Source organism: Pieris brassicae, chromosome 13 (assembly GCF_905147105.1).
Source record: "Pieris brassicae chromosome 13, ilPieBrab1.1, whole genome shotgun sequence".
NCBI classification, from domain to species: Eukaryota; Metazoa; Arthropoda; class Insecta; order Lepidoptera; family Pieridae; genus Pieris; species Pieris brassicae.
The window spans coordinates 4,120,347-4,137,799 of NC_059677.1; the positions used below are offsets into that span (position 1 = coordinate 4,120,347).

The window sequence follows — 17,453 nt, forward strand, 5'->3', positions numbered from 1 at the left end:
AAACTTGTTTCTCAATCTTAAGATCACCTAGTCTCGATTCACAATTTGAACCTTCAACACGACAATACGCGATATGACGCACAGAAACAATTATAAAATCTTATCTGTACTTACTATTATGATATGATAATTACACATTTACATGCCTATTACAGTATAAATCTGTTACATCGAAGGCACTACTCATATTTGTTCGTAAAAACCGATAGTCGTAACGGCCGATGACTTTGTTAAGTACCTAATACATAGAATTCAGCCGGAACCTTTGATTTTGGTCAATATAACCGGGATGTTGTCCTAAACGATGTCATTGTAAATGGTTTCGACTGTATATGACTGATTGTATGTTTTTTTAATAATTAATCAGAACGAACCACTTTCCTTGCAATTAAACGATTATTAATATTCTTTGGCGTTACAGCCAGGTTACGTACGTTACGTTTGTGAATTTGAGTGTAAAAGAGCGATTGATTTAGTAGTACTTTGTAGTCATTCACTAATCACTCGATCATCGCAAGCGTAAATATGCAATTACGGTCATTAAATCCCAGAGAACGTTTTTCCTAATTTATTTGCAAAGCGAAACGAGTCACGAGGAAAAACGTGCATAATTATGAATAAACGTCGATTATTAAGGATATTATTTTTATATAAAATACATATATTTTTTATACATACAAAGTTTTATTGTATATATGAGTATATTAATCACACGTACAATAATATGTTTTAGGTACTTTTTACGTCCAAATATGAGTGATCCCTTCGATACCGTTATAACAGTTTTTGACTGTATTATGTGCGTAACATTACAAGACGATAAAGTTATTGTAATAGTAAAATTAAAATCTTTACATAGAATTTACATACACATCATTGCATTGATTTCATTCAATTAAAAAGAAGATTGTTTACTACTCAGGCACACCTTCGTCCCTAGAGACAGAAGAACAACCACTCGTAGACATTACTAGTATCTTTAATATAGACACAATATTTTAATTTGATAAAAATATAATAGGCGCACGAATAGTGATCTAAAGTGGAACAACCATTGGAACCAAATTGTCATAGAATTAACAATAGCTCGAACGGTGATGGAAAACATCGTGAGGAAACCGGCTAACACATAAAAAGTCCTGACATGTGTCAGGCACAGGAGGCTGGTCACCTACTGGCCTATTGCCTAACCTACGATTGACACGATCTTGAAACAGATACAAAAGTCTGAAGCTCAGACCTCAAAATAAATTGGTGCTTTATTTTTAAACTTATATAACCCAATATTTAACCCCTATTGATGGTAACCAATTCAAAAAAAGAAGATGGATCACAGTGTATTTGTTGCCAACCATGACTGCTGTTTGCGCTTAATCAGTGTCAGTCAATGGATGACGACTATAGACCACATACCTTACCGGATTGTCTTTTTACCATTATTAAAGGATCTAGTACCTACTTGGAGTGGGTACACCACCATCGATGCTAAGTGTTAATCTTAGTAGGATCAATTATTGATTTTTTATTACACTGACACGTGACAGCGGAACCAGCGCATAGTATTAAACAGAGGCAAGGGAGCATCCTGGATATAGATTAAATCTCACCTCTTTGCAATCAACTCCATAGGTGCCAAGGTATCCAGGCAACTGTGGTTTGGGTATCACCTCTTCGCCTGTCGCCTCCTGGCTCTTTTTATTCGGTATCACTTCATACGGGCATATGTTATGTTCGCGTCTCGCTGCTCGTTCTTCAGCGTCCTGCCAAAAGTAAAAACTTGTTTTAATTAACGAGCCTCTGATTTGTATGTTTCATTAATCAGATTTCCATTAGTCTTATATATTTATTGAACTTTCCCACATCGTAGATAATGCTATCTATAGTACAGCCTTTTATAAAATATCTGACAATTTTGGTAAACTAAATAAATTATAGTAAAGCCAAAAAAAGAGTACCACAGAAAATCGCATTAGGTATGCCACTTAACAATGCTTTTTTTTTAAATTGATCAGCCTACTACCGAACCGAAGCTATCAACAATCATTTACAAAGGTGCTTTAGCTGCTGAACCGAATAGTTTCGACAAACTGGTAATGGTGAGCAGTGATGGCAGGAGAAGTCGGGGTCAACCTGCAAGTTGTTGGTCTGACGAAATTAAGACAATTATATTTCTCAACAGTCCTACTGCCCTGAGTCTACCCTTGCATAGAGCAGTATTGAGACAGTAAGTGGATGTATCGATTATGGCTATTTTAAGATTAGCACGACCTTCAGAAAGAAGACTACGAGAACTAGAAGAAACCAAAAATTTAAGTATTAGTTTAATAGTTTTCGAGATCCACATATAATTTTATAACAGGTAACCAGCGGGCTAAGCCCTGCCTAGTGATACCAACGCCCATGGACACGCACACTGGCAGAAGAGTCGCGAGTGCGTTTCCAGCCTTTATTTAGTACGTATCTTTCTTCCGTTGTTTGGGGTCGATTTCATTTTTAAAATTATATTTACTGTATTACTGGCTCACTTACCGCATCCTTGTATCTCTCGCAAAAGTCTTCATCATCGGTAAAGTGTGGCTGCTGCCCCGGTGGGTATGTTGGTCTAACAGCTTTCTCCCGATGTTCATCAGGTGCTGGTCCACTGAAGCATACCACCTTCTGTTGGTCTTCTCGAGCCATTCCCGACTTTAAGATTCCTTTCAGTGGTAGAACATTGTCATATGTTGGGTTGCTGGAAATGTTATTGCTATGTGGTTACCAATATCATAAAGCATAATTTCGCAATATATATTATTTATGAAAATATTAAATACCTATGTATACAAAAATAGTGTTAAGTTTACTAGAATAGAACAAACACTCAATGTTAATACTTGTAACGAAGGCTGCAATTTCCGCGTACTAGAATAAAGTTAGTAGACCTTTTTTGGGAATAGGCATACTATTCTTTAATAAAATCCCAGAGGATCTTTTATCCCTGCCTTATAATAAATGTATTAAAGAAAAGCTGTATAAAAAAGGCTTACTACAATGTTAACGATTATCTACTTGTTAAAAGGCACTAGGACTAGTGCTAGACAGGCTGCTTCTAATTAATTTGCGATATTTGTTTTAAAGTGTTGTTTGCCATTTTGTATGATGATTTGCTATTTTAAAAGAGTACCGAGAGTTTTTACCGGCTTTTTCTCTCGGCCTACAACCTCTGTCTTCTTTGCCAATGTGTAGTGATGTCTGCGTTACAAATTTAATGACGTGGAATAAGTGATACCTGATCTTATATTCCATAATGAACATATTTTAGTTTTTGTTATTTTTTTTAAAGAGAGACTGTATATACTACTAATCTGTATGTTGGTAACAAAAGAACTCAAAAATTACGGGACTAAATTCAACATTACAATATTCCCGTGTAAAACCCAAAGTTTTCCTGAGATACCTTACCTGTAGTTCGGTATGGCCCTATATATGGCCCTATAATGCTTACAAGGTGATTATTTTTTTTAACCATAAGTTTGACAACTATTATAAATAACTGTTCTTATTATTATAACATCATAATATGACATTTGCCGATTTTTATAAAGCTGATTCTGCGTATTTTTTAATCAATCCGAATGCACCAATCCTTGCAAATAAACAATTAATTATTAAGCTCATTTAAGAATAAACATAACTGACCGGGGACAGGCCACTAATATCATATGTATTTTGTTTATGAACTACTTGGAGAATAGTGAAAATTTATCTGTTAAAACTTGCAACAGCGCAAGGCCTATAAGACGACTTTGAAGTTGGAAACACAATATTGAAGTAGGGAACTTTTTGTATGGATCTCATTTATACACGTGGTGTGATATAAATACATGACAATTACGATGAATCCTAAAAATAATATACTGTGAAGGAAGCTCTAGTGTCTAGCCTCCAACCTAAAGTGAGGTTCCCCGACCAGTCTGACCACTGCATGGTCAGAAGGACCATGTGGATTTTTTTTAAATCGTATCTCGCTGTTGGCCTTGACGGCTCAGCTCAGTCAGAATGGGAATTTTCCCGCGACTGGCGCAAGGGCGTCTCCTGCGAGAATCGGAATCGGTTAAGACCGTCGCGGGGAGGCGAGTTGCCTGAAGGGCAGAATGGAAGTTTACTTAGAGGTAAAGATCCACGTTGCGCGCCTTCCCGGTGAAGGCGGTTCTTGACCTTAATGTGATTGTGACTGACTTTGCCCCACGGGAGGCCCCAGGGAATCTTTAGGGGGAATACTTTTTTAGCGCGTTTCAGGGGATGACGTCATCGTCAGTATGTCGGCGTATGTTTAATGTTATTAAGCGGTGTGATAAGATAGCTTTCACATTTATAGGATAAAACCCTCAAAGGGCTGTCATAACAGCACGTGGACACCCATGTTAGTGCATTGCAGGCCTTTGAGGCTCAAGAATGATTTCTTTTGGAACAGTTGGAGGTGGTATCTCTCAGAGAAGCTCCCAGAGCAGAAAACCGAAAGTCCACAGTTTGCTAGTTCGCAAAATTAAATGCCTGTTTTAGTTTACGGGTGCTTCGGATTTGTTTGCGATTTCTAAAACCTATAGTATGAGGAACTAGTGTGTTATCCTAAAAACCAAAACGAGAAACAATGCGCATCTTTGGATTTTGATGAGACAAGAGCACGTTTTAATATATATAACAAGGCAAAGCAGGAGGCTCACCTGATGTTAAGCGATACCCATACATTAGCTCGATCCAGCTCTTTTCTAGTCCATTTACCAACACGCTTTACCACCATTTGTCCAATCACAAGCGAGCGCAACGTTGCGTTAGGGAATATAATTACTGTTTCATCATAACCGATTTTATAGTTTTCGACATCCACACATTTTCTATACAACATCTGACATACCCATGAACACTCACTGGCAGAAGACCTGCAATTGCTGCAAAGTCTTTTGTTTATTCTCATGAGATATCTATTTTTGATAACATCAAAAACTGGTTATTTTCCGGCTTAAAAATAAAAATAAGTCATTGGTTCAACCTTTTAGGTTTCAAATTTCCGAATCTGCTTCATGATCATTTGCCAATCTAATTGGCAAGTAGGTGATCAGCCTCCTGTGCCTGACACACGCCGTTGCCTATTTTTGATCTAAGGTCGGTTTCCTGACTATGACCGTTCGAGCGACTGTTAAATGTTCACATAGAAATAATGTTCATTGGTGCGCAGCGTGGAATCGAACCTACGACCTCCGGGATGAGAGCCTAGAGCACTAAGCCAACACAGCACAATTTTCCAGATTACCTCGCAACTTAAACACTGGAATGAGGTCAAGACAGACTTTAATCATACGTGCGTGGTCAGTGATTTCAAATAATTGTCGTATAATTAAAAACATATTCGTGCTAACAGCATTCGAAGTCGCTAATAACATTATAAATCCCTTTGAAAAGTTATATATTATTACCTTACATATGAAATTGGCGTTTTGTCGTACTGGCCACTTTGACCTGAAATACCTCCTCTTTGGTTAGGAATTTCAAATTCAAATTTGTACAGCTATTTACTCATGTATTTGTGCTTCGATGACCGTCATTCATTTGTTTTTTTTCTTCTGTTTTTTTCTGTTTGCGTCACTCATTTTACAAAATGGAAAACTAAAAGGTTCGCATTATTTACGAGTACGAGTTCCGCCGTGGCACTAGTGCTGCGGAAACGACTCGAAGGATGAATGATGTGTATGGCGGTCATGTTGCAAAAGAAAACACAGTTCGTTTTTGGTTCCAACGTTTTCGTTCTGGAAATTTCGACCTGTAGAACGAGCCTCGTGGTCGGCCTGAGACCCAAGTTGATATTGAAGTATTCAAGGCTATTGTGGAAGCGGATCCATCGCAAACCACGTCCGAGTTAGCTGCAGGCTACGGTGTTAGTGATACAACTGTTTTAATTCACTTGAAGCAAATTGGGAAGATTAAAAGGCTTGAAAGGCGGGTACCTCACGAATTGACTGAAGCAAACCGGCAAACGTGCGTCGACTGCTGCATGCCATTACTGAACCGGCACAATAATGAAGGTATTTTAAACCGAATTATTACCTGTGATGAAAAATGGATTCTTTACGATAATCGGAAGCGCTCAGCGCAATGGTTAGATTCTGGCCAGCCAGCCAAATCCTGCCCCAAGCGAAAATTAACCCCAAAAAAGTTACTTGTAAGCGTTTGGTGGACTAGTGCCGGTATTGTTCATTGCAGTTTTCTCAAATCTGGCCAGACTATTAGGGCTGATGTCTATTGTTAGCAATTGCAAACCATGATGGAAAAGCTACCGGCTAAACCTAGGCTGGTCAATCGCTCCACGCCACTGCTACTTCACGCCAACGCTAGACCACACACTGCACAACAGACGGCTACCAAATTAGAAGAGCTTCAATTGGAATGTCTAAGACATCCTCCGTACTCCCCGGACCTTGCTCCAACAGATTACCATTTTTTTCGAAATTTGGACAACTTCTTGCAAGGGAAAAAATTTAATTCTGATGGGGCAGTCCAAATCGCCTTCACAGATTTTATTGATTCCCGTCCGACTGGTTTTTTTAGTAAAGGGATCAATGAACTACCTATGAGATGGCAAAAGTGCATAGAAAACAATGGTTCATACAAAACGCCAATTTCATATGTAAGGACCTAATATACGACTTGTTTATTTAGTTAGTTCGTTTTTTAATGTAAGACTTGTGTACAGGACAACGTATATATATATATGTCGGAGAAATACCTTCCCCAGTGACGTCATCAACAGTGGTTGCAGATTTGGTGGGCGTCATGAGGGTAAAGCGCGAGCACAAAACACGACGATTATAGTTTTCACAATATTTTATTTACACTGATGATACACTGATATTTTATGGTAGTTATTAATAATAAATTATAAGTTTTAAGACCGAGCAGTGAGTTCAATGCACCACTCTAGCGACCAAAACTCAGGGATCCAACTCGATCCGTCTCCACTTCAAAAAGGCCCCGTAACAACCAACGGACTGGCCTATATATAGATGGCGCTTCGACCCCACTCGAGCAAAGTGCTCTGCTCTCATTGGTCGTTTGTTTAATAACGATTACAATCTTATAAATTAGAAAAACGTAACTAATTTTAACTAAAATCACTAATTTGTTAACAGAAATATGTTTTAGGTTTTATAATATCGTAAAATCGCGTATTAAGTTAAATTAAGATTAATGCAATCTGTTTAAATGATAAAGAGAATTTAATGTGTTATTGTACAATCAACAAGCAACTCGTTGAATGGCTTCCTCCGACATATATATGTTTATATTAGAAGAAAAGCTTTGTAACAAATTGACTAATTTTTAAATTTAATTTAAGACTAGATTACCAAGGATACTGAAAGTCAAAACCAGGAATAATGATATGATAGAATATAGGCCGTATAGATAGTAATAATAATATGATTGAACGTGGTTGGGAGAAAGAAATTGGCCAGATTTCATGCATGTGAAATTTCATTTTAGAAGAAAAAAAAACAGTAAAAGCAGTCAAAACTCCATTATAACCATGTTATTAACATACCTCATTCTTTGCACGCGTAATGCGTCATCATATGTGATGCAATCCGTAGTTTTGGGTGGCGTAGGCGGCCTGGGAGGCGTAGCGCTCCCCTCTACAACGTCAAGGGCGGTTAGACATCGCTCCATCGCGCTTGGCTCCGCGACAGCTGCTTGACCAATCTTTGCCAATTGAGCGCGAACTTCTGCCGCTTGTTCGTCACGTATTGCCTCCTGTAATAGTTAACGATCTTAGACTCGTCTCAATCCCAGAACACCAATGGGCGAGACACTCGCGTCGATAGTTTACCTTATACATGTTGAACTGCCTTTTATGGCAATATTACGGCATAAATTCCTTAAGAAATATGTTTTAATGTAGTATTGTGTATTGTTAATATAGCTTTTACTATAAACTTATAATTATTTTACATCGTGACCACGCACGCTGTAAAGCACGCGAAACTTCGGAAATTAAAATTATGTAAAATATATAATACATATGTATAAGTTTATAATAATACATAGCTTCAATCCGGTAAAGAAGTGTTTTCTTTAAATGTTTTAACTTAATAAACAGATACCAAGACAATTACAAACGAGAGCGGTGAAAAGTCGGTAGTCTTTGTCACATTGTTAAGGCATTAAAAGACGAGTGAGTTGATGAATGTAAAAAAAACATTGGAATATTAGGCTTCTAGGCTCGCTCGCTGTCTTCAAAAATATAAAAAATGTACATGGCCTAAGTGTGTTTATTTTCATACTACGTGAAGTTTGCCACGATTCGTTCGAGTAGCGCTATGCTCATTTGTGTTTGTTTCTGTTTATTTTGCTTATGCTAACCAAGCCATGTATGTAGACCGTGTAAATACAACATAATTAGCCATATACTCTTGCAGAAATATGTATTTTGTATTTTGGGAATATAGATACAATGATGTAGCCATATATTTCATTGAAAGTCCGTGGAGAGGCCCGTTAAAGAGTCATACAAATCAGTATCTCTGAATTGAGACTCCAAGTTATATTCGACGTCAAATATTTATTAAATTAATGTCATCTTTAATAACTTTTATTGTAACAATTAAAAATTAAGAACGTAACAGGATATAAAGATACAAGGAAGAAGGTATCAAACAGCCACTTCATCCATGCGTCTTTCTGCTTCTGTGTAAAATTAGCTCATCCAAAAACGCCACTTTGTCTCAAAGAAAAAGAAAACAAATCAGTATCCTCACCTGAAGTTCATCCTTAAGATTACCCTCACTCATGTGATAGTTGCGAACATTATCAATCACCTCCTGCGGGAATTTATCCGGGTTTGCGCTCATGTATCGATACACGAACAAATCGCATCCGATAATCTTGAAGCGATGTTTGAACACTGGTACAATTGCACCTAAAATGCAAGGAATTTTAGCTCTTCTGAACTCTCTTTTACGTTTTGTCATAGATTTATATGTGTATTTTTATTATTGTTAATGTATAGGTATGTTGTTAATTGTATGTACTTTAAAAGTTTATTAAACATGTAAAAAGGTTTTATTTCTTTTAAACTGGATGCCAATGTATTAAATATTTATGCGCCTTGATACACAATATTTAGATTTTGTAATTAGTCCTCGATTATATTAAACATTTTTGTGTAATGTATAGATTTATATGAATAATTTTGTATATTAAAATTGAGGTATTGTAAACGTATGTCTCGTTTATAAATTTGGTGTCTCTGTAAAGTTTTTCAGTTGGAGTCAAATAATCGTAATAGAATAATGTCTTCAATAATTTACTTTGTATAATTTGTATTTTATTATGAATGGTAGGCGCTGCAGTGCCCCATAGTTCACTGTTCGAGTGAATGTTAAATGCGCACATAGAAAGAACGTCCATTGGTGCACAGCCGTGTATCGAACCTACAGGAATGAGAATCACACAATGAAGCCACATTGTGAAGGAAAAAATTACATGTAAAGACTAAAATTGGAACTGTAATATTGTTATTATTAATTTTGTAAAATTTATGTTCACCATAATTGTATATGTATTTTAGAATATAAAGTTTGTAACATATATTAAAGAAAATGTATTATATATGATGTGGTGTACTTTAATAAATAAACAATGTTTTTATAAACGTAAATACAACACTCATATTGTTTTTATTTAGTGTCATACCATATCATGTACTTTGAGGTCGTCCGTTCGATCCGTTATACATCCCGTATAGTGAAGTTATATACAATTAATATTTATTTCCTGAGAGTAGAAAACAATGAGGTAATTTCAATCACCTTGTACGAGCCAAAGCTGTTTGTTTACTAAGGCTTTCTTAGTTTTATAAGTGCGAAGATTACCTTCATAAATTGTCGGAGTTGCACCCGAGAGAGTATAGCCAGCCGCAGGAAATCTTCACCATTTAAATTCATAACATTTATTTAGCAGACATTTTGCCCCGATAAAGAGGTAATGAAAGCCCGTTTTGAGGCTTAAGACAAACCTAACAATGGTATAAATATTGAAGTGAAACTTCTTTAGGCGCATGAGGGTAAAATTTATATGGATGAAACGCAATAATAATAATATTAGCGCAACGAAGGCGTGCAGCATTATTGACGAAGTCAAAGTCGTTTCAGCAAGAATAAAGCAAGCAAGTGAGAAAGAACGAGAGAGAGTGTGAGATAGGGCAAACGTCCCACTCACAGTGCCATAGGGCGAGAGGTGGGTGAGAGCTTGAGAGAAATTGAGTAAGGGAGTTCGAGAAAAAATACACGCTATTGGTTGATGTATTCGTTAAGTAGATACATATTAGAACTTTAAATGGCAATTCTGTTGCATAACGTCTTGTGCAGTAAACGCAGATTTTTAATTTATTTATATTATCATTAGCACGTATACAGTGTGAAAACAGTGTTAATACAGATACACAAATACATCATTGGGGGTATCTAACGGGGCTTTTACCTTAGTAATAATAAAGTTACAAAGAAGTTTAACTTCGGACGCACTTTTTTTTATAACCGCTATACAACGATTACCTATAGTGGTCATTCGATTGCTCAAAATAAATTCAATTAAAGAAAAATATTCTATGTTAGCCGATGAACATTTTAGCCCACCTAATATATCCTTTGTTTAACACGGGTTGATAATAAATAGAGTATAATATATTTTTTCATGATTTAAAACATCTCTACCGATGCTCCTGGCATTACATTTTGGTCCTTCGAGCCGGATTAAAGTGATTTCAATCATCGCTTGAATTTAATTTGTGGTTTTAATTTAAACAGTTCGTGTTAACATTTAAAACCAATTATAATGATCGCATTTCACTAATATCGTTCAATGGACCACATTAACCTCAACTCCAATATATTGCTATCAGAATAATTGTTTTATTATTCAGCAAGTATGTGTTGGGTATGGTACATACACAGTTCGGTTTATTTATTAAATAAGGAAACAACAGACACGTCACAGGATAAAAAAGAAATACGTACACAATTAGAGTAACTAAATTGCTTCACAGACAAGAATAAAACTTCTGCAAATATTTATATTATTATTTTTCTATATTAAGTATAGAAAATTTAATGGTTGGCGCTTTTCTCAATATAGTGTGACATAAAAAAAAACATTAATTTAAAGCGGCAGAACAACATTCCTTATTTATAAAATAACAACAACTGTTATATATATAATAATCATAAAAACTTTTACACAAAGGAATCCATCGTGAGGCCTGATGTAGAAATCGACATCATTGAAAATTGACTAAAACGCCATCTATCGTGATATAGTATATAGTTATACCTACGTCATCCTATAGCGTATTGCTTTGAGCTCTAAATAGCGCCATCTCCTCCGTCAATATGTAAACTAGGTTATGAAAATACAAATTCCGGCACTGTCATACAAATTATGGCGCCATTCGTACGTAATACGACTTTTATATTTAGCTTTTATTCATGAGATTAGTTTCTATTTATTGCAATTGATATTGTATATAAATTTATTAACAACTATAAAGCTTGTAGATGTTTCCTATGTTATTTTCTAAAACAAAGCAGAATGCACGCCTCAGTACTGGCGTATGAACACAATCTTTGAGAGGCCCGCGTGTGCGTTGCGCTATTTTTCTTAAATTACTATTCTGAATACTTCGGTATGTGTTTATTTATTTATTTGGTAACCCTACAGGTAACATATTTTATATATAACAAACAACAATTATACTAAAAATAGATATATATATTAGTAAATTTATAATTACTTAACCATCATATTCAGTTATTATGTCTTTAGTTAATATAAGTTATTATGCTTTGTTTGATAGCAATTTTTTTCAGTGCATACCGTTTTTACAATTCCACCTTTTTCATATGGCATAACCTTATGGCCATAACATTGGGGTTAGACATAACATTGGCAGAATGCGTGCTGCAAATATCGTCACAGAGGATGTAAGAAAAATTAATATCGTTTAAAATAAATGCTTCGATCAGAGTTATTATATTCGTCGCTAATTGTTTATGGCATTAATCTTGAAAATCAATGTTTATCACATGGCCATGTTTATGTCGCCTGTTCCGAAACTATTTATATACGCGCCAGAAAACCAAACAAAGAATGTTGTTTATCATAAAGCATTTTTAATTAATTATACCAATTCGAATTCAATATTCATAGTTAAGACAGGACAACGTCTGTCGGGTCCGCTAGTAATATATAAAAAAAGTTCAAACATATTTTACGACAGGAAAACATTAAAATTATTAAATACATTTAACGAAGTTATACGTAAATGGGCTGTGATGTGTGAGGGTGTTTATGTGAGCTGTGGTCATGCAGGTGATAGAGCTCTGGATATTCCTAATACTCCTAAGCATATTCCGCAATAGCTTAAAGAAGGTAGGTCGTTGTATATCCTGACTGCACGACAAAGATTTTTACATAGTTGTGTTGTATAATATTGGATATTTACGCTCACCAATAAAAAATCTTTCCGGCGTATAATAGGTCGGGAAATTGGGATCGGACTCCGGGGTCTGCAAAAGCATAGCCTTGAGGAATTTCCCTTCACGAATCCCGGAATTTCGCCGTGGAATTTCGCCAATTTTTATCGTCCCGTCAGCGAGGCTGTACGCAAACACGAACTGACGCCCTTTATCCTCCGGATGGATCCAGTCCAGTTCACACAGATAGCGGAGGTACTGCGAAAATATATTAAATTTTGATTTGTTTTAATTGTATTGTTTTAAGAGACAAAATATTAAACATTTATTAAACAAAATAATCGGAATAAATAATACCATTGGAGCTACAACCTTTTAGGTGTGGGCCTCAGTTATACTATATTATTTAGTATTTTTTCAAACATTTTTAGTTTAGTATATAAGAATAGTGTGTGTTCTTTTCTTTGTGAATAAAAAAGGCTGTTTTGTGATTTCCTCACGATGTTTTCTTTCACAAAAAAGGAGGAACCAATTCTACTTAGGGTCGTTCAGAAACCGGTATCAATTCTTAAAAAGCAACGCACTCGCTAGCCCCTCTAAAATTGATAGTGCCCATGGGCGGAGGTATCACTTAACATCAGGTGAGCCTCCTGCCCGTTTGCCTCCTGTTCTATAAAAAAAAATGTGTGCGTGTGTGTGTACACACGTAAAAAGTGAAACTTCTTTATGACCTTATTTTTCGAAAAATGATCTACTATATGCAACTTTACAGAAATTGGTTAGTAAAATAAAATTAGATAAACTTTAACAAAAGGCTTTTATTATCAGAGACATGAAGACAAATAATACAATTATTTTATTTTACCTTATTACTACTAAGATTATTACAGAATTTCATTAATTGTAATAGAATTTTTACTATAATTGTTATCGTTATTATTTATTTTTGTTATTAATGGCTTCGAATCTCTTCGAATCAATCGTGGTAGACAAGCAAAATATGGCGCGTAAGGAAAAAATGTGTCGGTAATTTTTTTTTCAAACGCCGATAAAGAAGTTTCACTTCAAAAAACGCAAAAGAAATTTGTATGAGAATTACATTTAAGTACACCCGTGACCCACGCACGTCGTGTTCAACCTGTTTTAGAGGAACACATATATGAAATATAATAATATAAGGGTGAACCCAAAAGCTCTCAACAAAAGGGTATAAGCATATAAATTAAAGAGATTTTTATATAATTCGTGCATTTAAACGTTTTTGGTTTAGTTCAACTGTACGCAGCTAATATACATAGATATTACAGTTGACATTTAATATGCGATTTATTCGAATAAACCCGAAACAATTCCTGAGCTCAAATCGGCAATCCAACGCGTCATCGGTACAGTGATCATTTGCCGGATATTTTATTCCATACTTAATCGGAACATGTCTTCTTTACAATACATATCACAAGTCTGTCATAAAATATTTAACACCCTATATTTATTGTAATTTTGGACGTCCACTATAGCGCAGCATACAAAGCTACAGGTGTGTCTAAGATCGATAGATACAATCAAGATTAAATTTTAAATAACTATCTTCTTTTTGATCATTTTTATTCTGCCTCGTAATTAGCTACTACTTATACATATTAATTGTGAGTGAGATAGAAATATATGTATTATACATGTGTTTAAGTGTAAAAGACTATTATTATATTTATTAATATTATAAACAAAACGTTTCTGAATATCAACCTATGTTCTTTAATATATAGTCTATGGTCTAGTGTCCTTAAATTGTAACAATCAACTCGAAGAAGAGTAAGTATGACTTTTGTATGTCATTTGACAAGCGATTTTTCGATTTAACTTTCGTGTTTACTCCACAGATTTTAAAATCCGTATTGTCAAAATGGTCCATTCAAAAGTATATAAAGTTTTACTTGTAAACTTATAACAGCACAGATGCTGCAAGAGTTGCAAGACTTGGCTTGGTCCTGAAGTACAACTTTAATTGAATCTGTCAGTGTTATTCTGTAATACTAGTCGCACTATTGAGCGATTGTTGAGTTACAATCGCTCACTTTGGTAAGCTGGTAGTGATGTCTTGAGATATAAACAGTAATACCTACTGAGTTCCTATGCTTAGTTGTTTACATATTCTCGAAGTGGTAAAAAAAGATCTTTTACTGCTCCAAGTTAACTGTAATATCCCTAAATGCTATACTGAGGCGAATGGAGGATTTACTGTACTGTACTGATCGTTCATCTGTATTGTTCCAGTTCTTATATTTAGCTGTATATATCTATATATATAATCCCTATTTCATTATATGTTTATTAAAATTAAGAACATTGCGCGGATAATATGAAAATTTTAGAATACTTTTGTTACGATGGCAAATTTACTTTTCAGTGTATAGCGCCTTTACAATTCAAACGTTTTTGGTGTAACCTTATGGCGTTTGACATTACATTGACAGAATGCGTGCCGCAAATATCGTCAAAGAGGATGTAAGAAAAATGAGTCAAAGTTATTGATAAAATACATATAAAATAATTACAGTCGCTAATTGTTTGTGTCATTAATCGTGAAAATCCATATTTTTCACTTGGACCATATGTCACCCGTTCCCATATCGGAATACCAACAAAGCTATATATACGCACCAGAAAAATAATTAAATTTAATTATACCAATTTGAAATCAATATTCGTAGTTAAGACAGTACAACGTCTGTCGGGGTCGCTAGTATTTAATAATTGTAACTCAAAGTAATATTACGAACGAATATCATTGGTCTCGTTCTAAATCTTTCACTAGCGATTACTTCATCAAGAGTTTTGACTTACTTGAACGGAATAGCGCCGCTAAAGTTATCACCATGCGCATTCAAATACGTCCCAAACCGATACAAAGAGCTCCTTCGGTCGTTTATTGGAAATGAATTGTGGTTTCTAATAACGTTTATTTATTGGAATTTTACTATATCTATTTGTTTGTTTATTTTATTTGCGATAATTGTTTTGAAATAAAGGTTGTTTGATGATTTTTAAGACTGATTTAAAAGAGTACCAAGAGTTTTTAACGCCCGCTTTTTTCCTACAACCTCTGTCATGAAATGTGAAATATGGCCCTATTTCACCATGCCTCCTGATAAAGGGCAAATCTTTGTTTTAAATTTATTTTATTATTATTAATTACTTAGATGTCATGTGGACCATGGTATAATGTTTTCAGCTCCTTACAAACATTGTGTAAAACAAAAAACTTGGCGATTACAAAGAGTGGCGGAGAGTTTATTGCCAGTTCTTATCTTCCGTTCTACGCCCTTGTTTTGAGAACTGGCAGTAATTGTATAATTAAAAGCATTTTATTAGCATTCCTTTTTTGCAATCACAAGTGTTCATTGTATTTATTACCTATATGAATAAATGATTTTGAATTGAACTTTGAAGTAGCAAGAAAATTAAAACCATTCAACACTTCTAAAGTCATGGTTTTTGGTCCAATCGTATAGTACATTTTTGAATAGATTTTGGTAACAAGAATTAGGGTAGAAAAATATATTTTTTTAAATGTTTGTGTGATACTTAAGCAGAAATACCAGTCCTTTATTTCCGACTGTGATGGGAAACCCTGCTAAAATGTCTCAGATAATAAGTACTGAACTCTTACAATTTTTTCGATCGATTTCTGACATTACCTTATTAGCATTTAGATTGTACTTGATGACATCTTTATGTGGTGGCTTCGGCATCAGCCCGAAGCAAGATTGCAGTGTATCCTCTGGAGTACCGATACCAATGTGGGGCGGAAGACTCTGAAAATCATTAAAATTAAATCTCAATAATCGGGCCTAACGCGAGTTTTAGGTACAGTAAGGTGTTGAATGCTAAAGGCACAAAATTATCTAGCAATTAGCGCCGAGAGAGAAAGAAAAAGGAGAATAATATCTTGCCTCTCTCTCATCACCCCGATCTTACATCTACAAGTTACCTGTTAATAAAGTATAAAAATTTAAAGAAAGACATTAAAATTTCGAAAAATATAACAAACGTTTAGAATTATAAAGAACATTTTGTATTTGATTTGATAAATACAAAAAAAGAGAGGATGCCCACCAAAAACTTGGGAAGATGAACTATAAGTGATAGTGGGGAAACTCTGGCCAAGTGTCGCAAGGAGTAGAGACACATGGAAGAAGCTGGAGGAGGCCTTCTTTCAGTCGGAGGTCAAGTACTAGTGAAAATATAAATGACATGGACTTAGCGTAATTATACTCGAATAAAGGCTATTATAATTTTTTATTCTTGTTTTATTTTATTTATATACAAAATATAGATAAATTGCCAAAGACATATTTACCAGGAATTATTCCCGATTCTGTGTGATTACATACTTTTACGCGTTATCGCCCTTTGCATTGTGCTTAATCTTCCTATAGCGACATTATTAAAGAACAAATGTGTAAAGTTTTTTTTATAGAACCGAGCAAACGGGCAGGAGGCTCATCTGATGTTAATGTATGTTATGTTGTGATAGCGCCGTCCTTGGACACTCTGAATGCTAGGGCTCGCGAGTGCGTTGCCGGCCCTTTGCTTTCTTTTTTCATTTTTATCAAAAAACAAGCCGGAGTTCAAGAAATAAAAATCTTTAAACTCAATTTTCATTCTCCTCTTTCGAATTATGTCTTTGTAAAACTGAGGGGTTATCTGGAGAACCTTTAGGATTATTGGGTTGGAACCTTTAGGAAGTAACACCTGCCCCCTTACTCTGTAGTACCCTGTAGCGATAGCGGATACACATATATAATTATCAATTTTTTTTTAATTTTGTAAAAACTATTTAAAAATATATGGAGTTTCTTGCCCTTTGTTCTCCATATTCTTTTTGGAAGGAGCAACTAGTCATTTTTTTTAATATTTTTATTTTGTAATATTGACTTTCAAAGGCTTCTA

The 17,453-nt window shown here is 35.0% G+C and overlaps 1 protein-coding gene across 1 annotated transcript in view; it reads right to left on the reverse strand.

Moving 5' to 3' along the window:
* The window catches only part of LOC123717609 (EF-hand domain-containing protein 1-like), a 62,753-nt gene that overhangs the window by 804 nt on the left and 44,496 nt on the right, over positions 1 to 17,453 (reverse strand). The window contains exons 10-15 of the mRNA XM_045673685.1: positions 16,199 to 16,315; positions 12,536 to 12,758; positions 8,787 to 8,947; positions 7,574 to 7,782; positions 2,530 to 2,731; positions 1,608 to 1,760 (exon numbers count right to left, since the gene is read on the reverse strand). Of these exons, the coding sequence (XP_045529641.1) occupies positions 1,608 to 1,760; positions 2,530 to 2,731; positions 7,574 to 7,782; positions 8,787 to 8,947; positions 12,536 to 12,758; positions 16,199 to 16,315 (1,065 nt within the window). The remainder of the gene's footprint in view (positions 1 to 1,607; positions 1,761 to 2,529; positions 2,732 to 7,573; positions 7,783 to 8,786; positions 8,948 to 12,535; positions 12,759 to 16,198; positions 16,316 to 17,453) is intronic.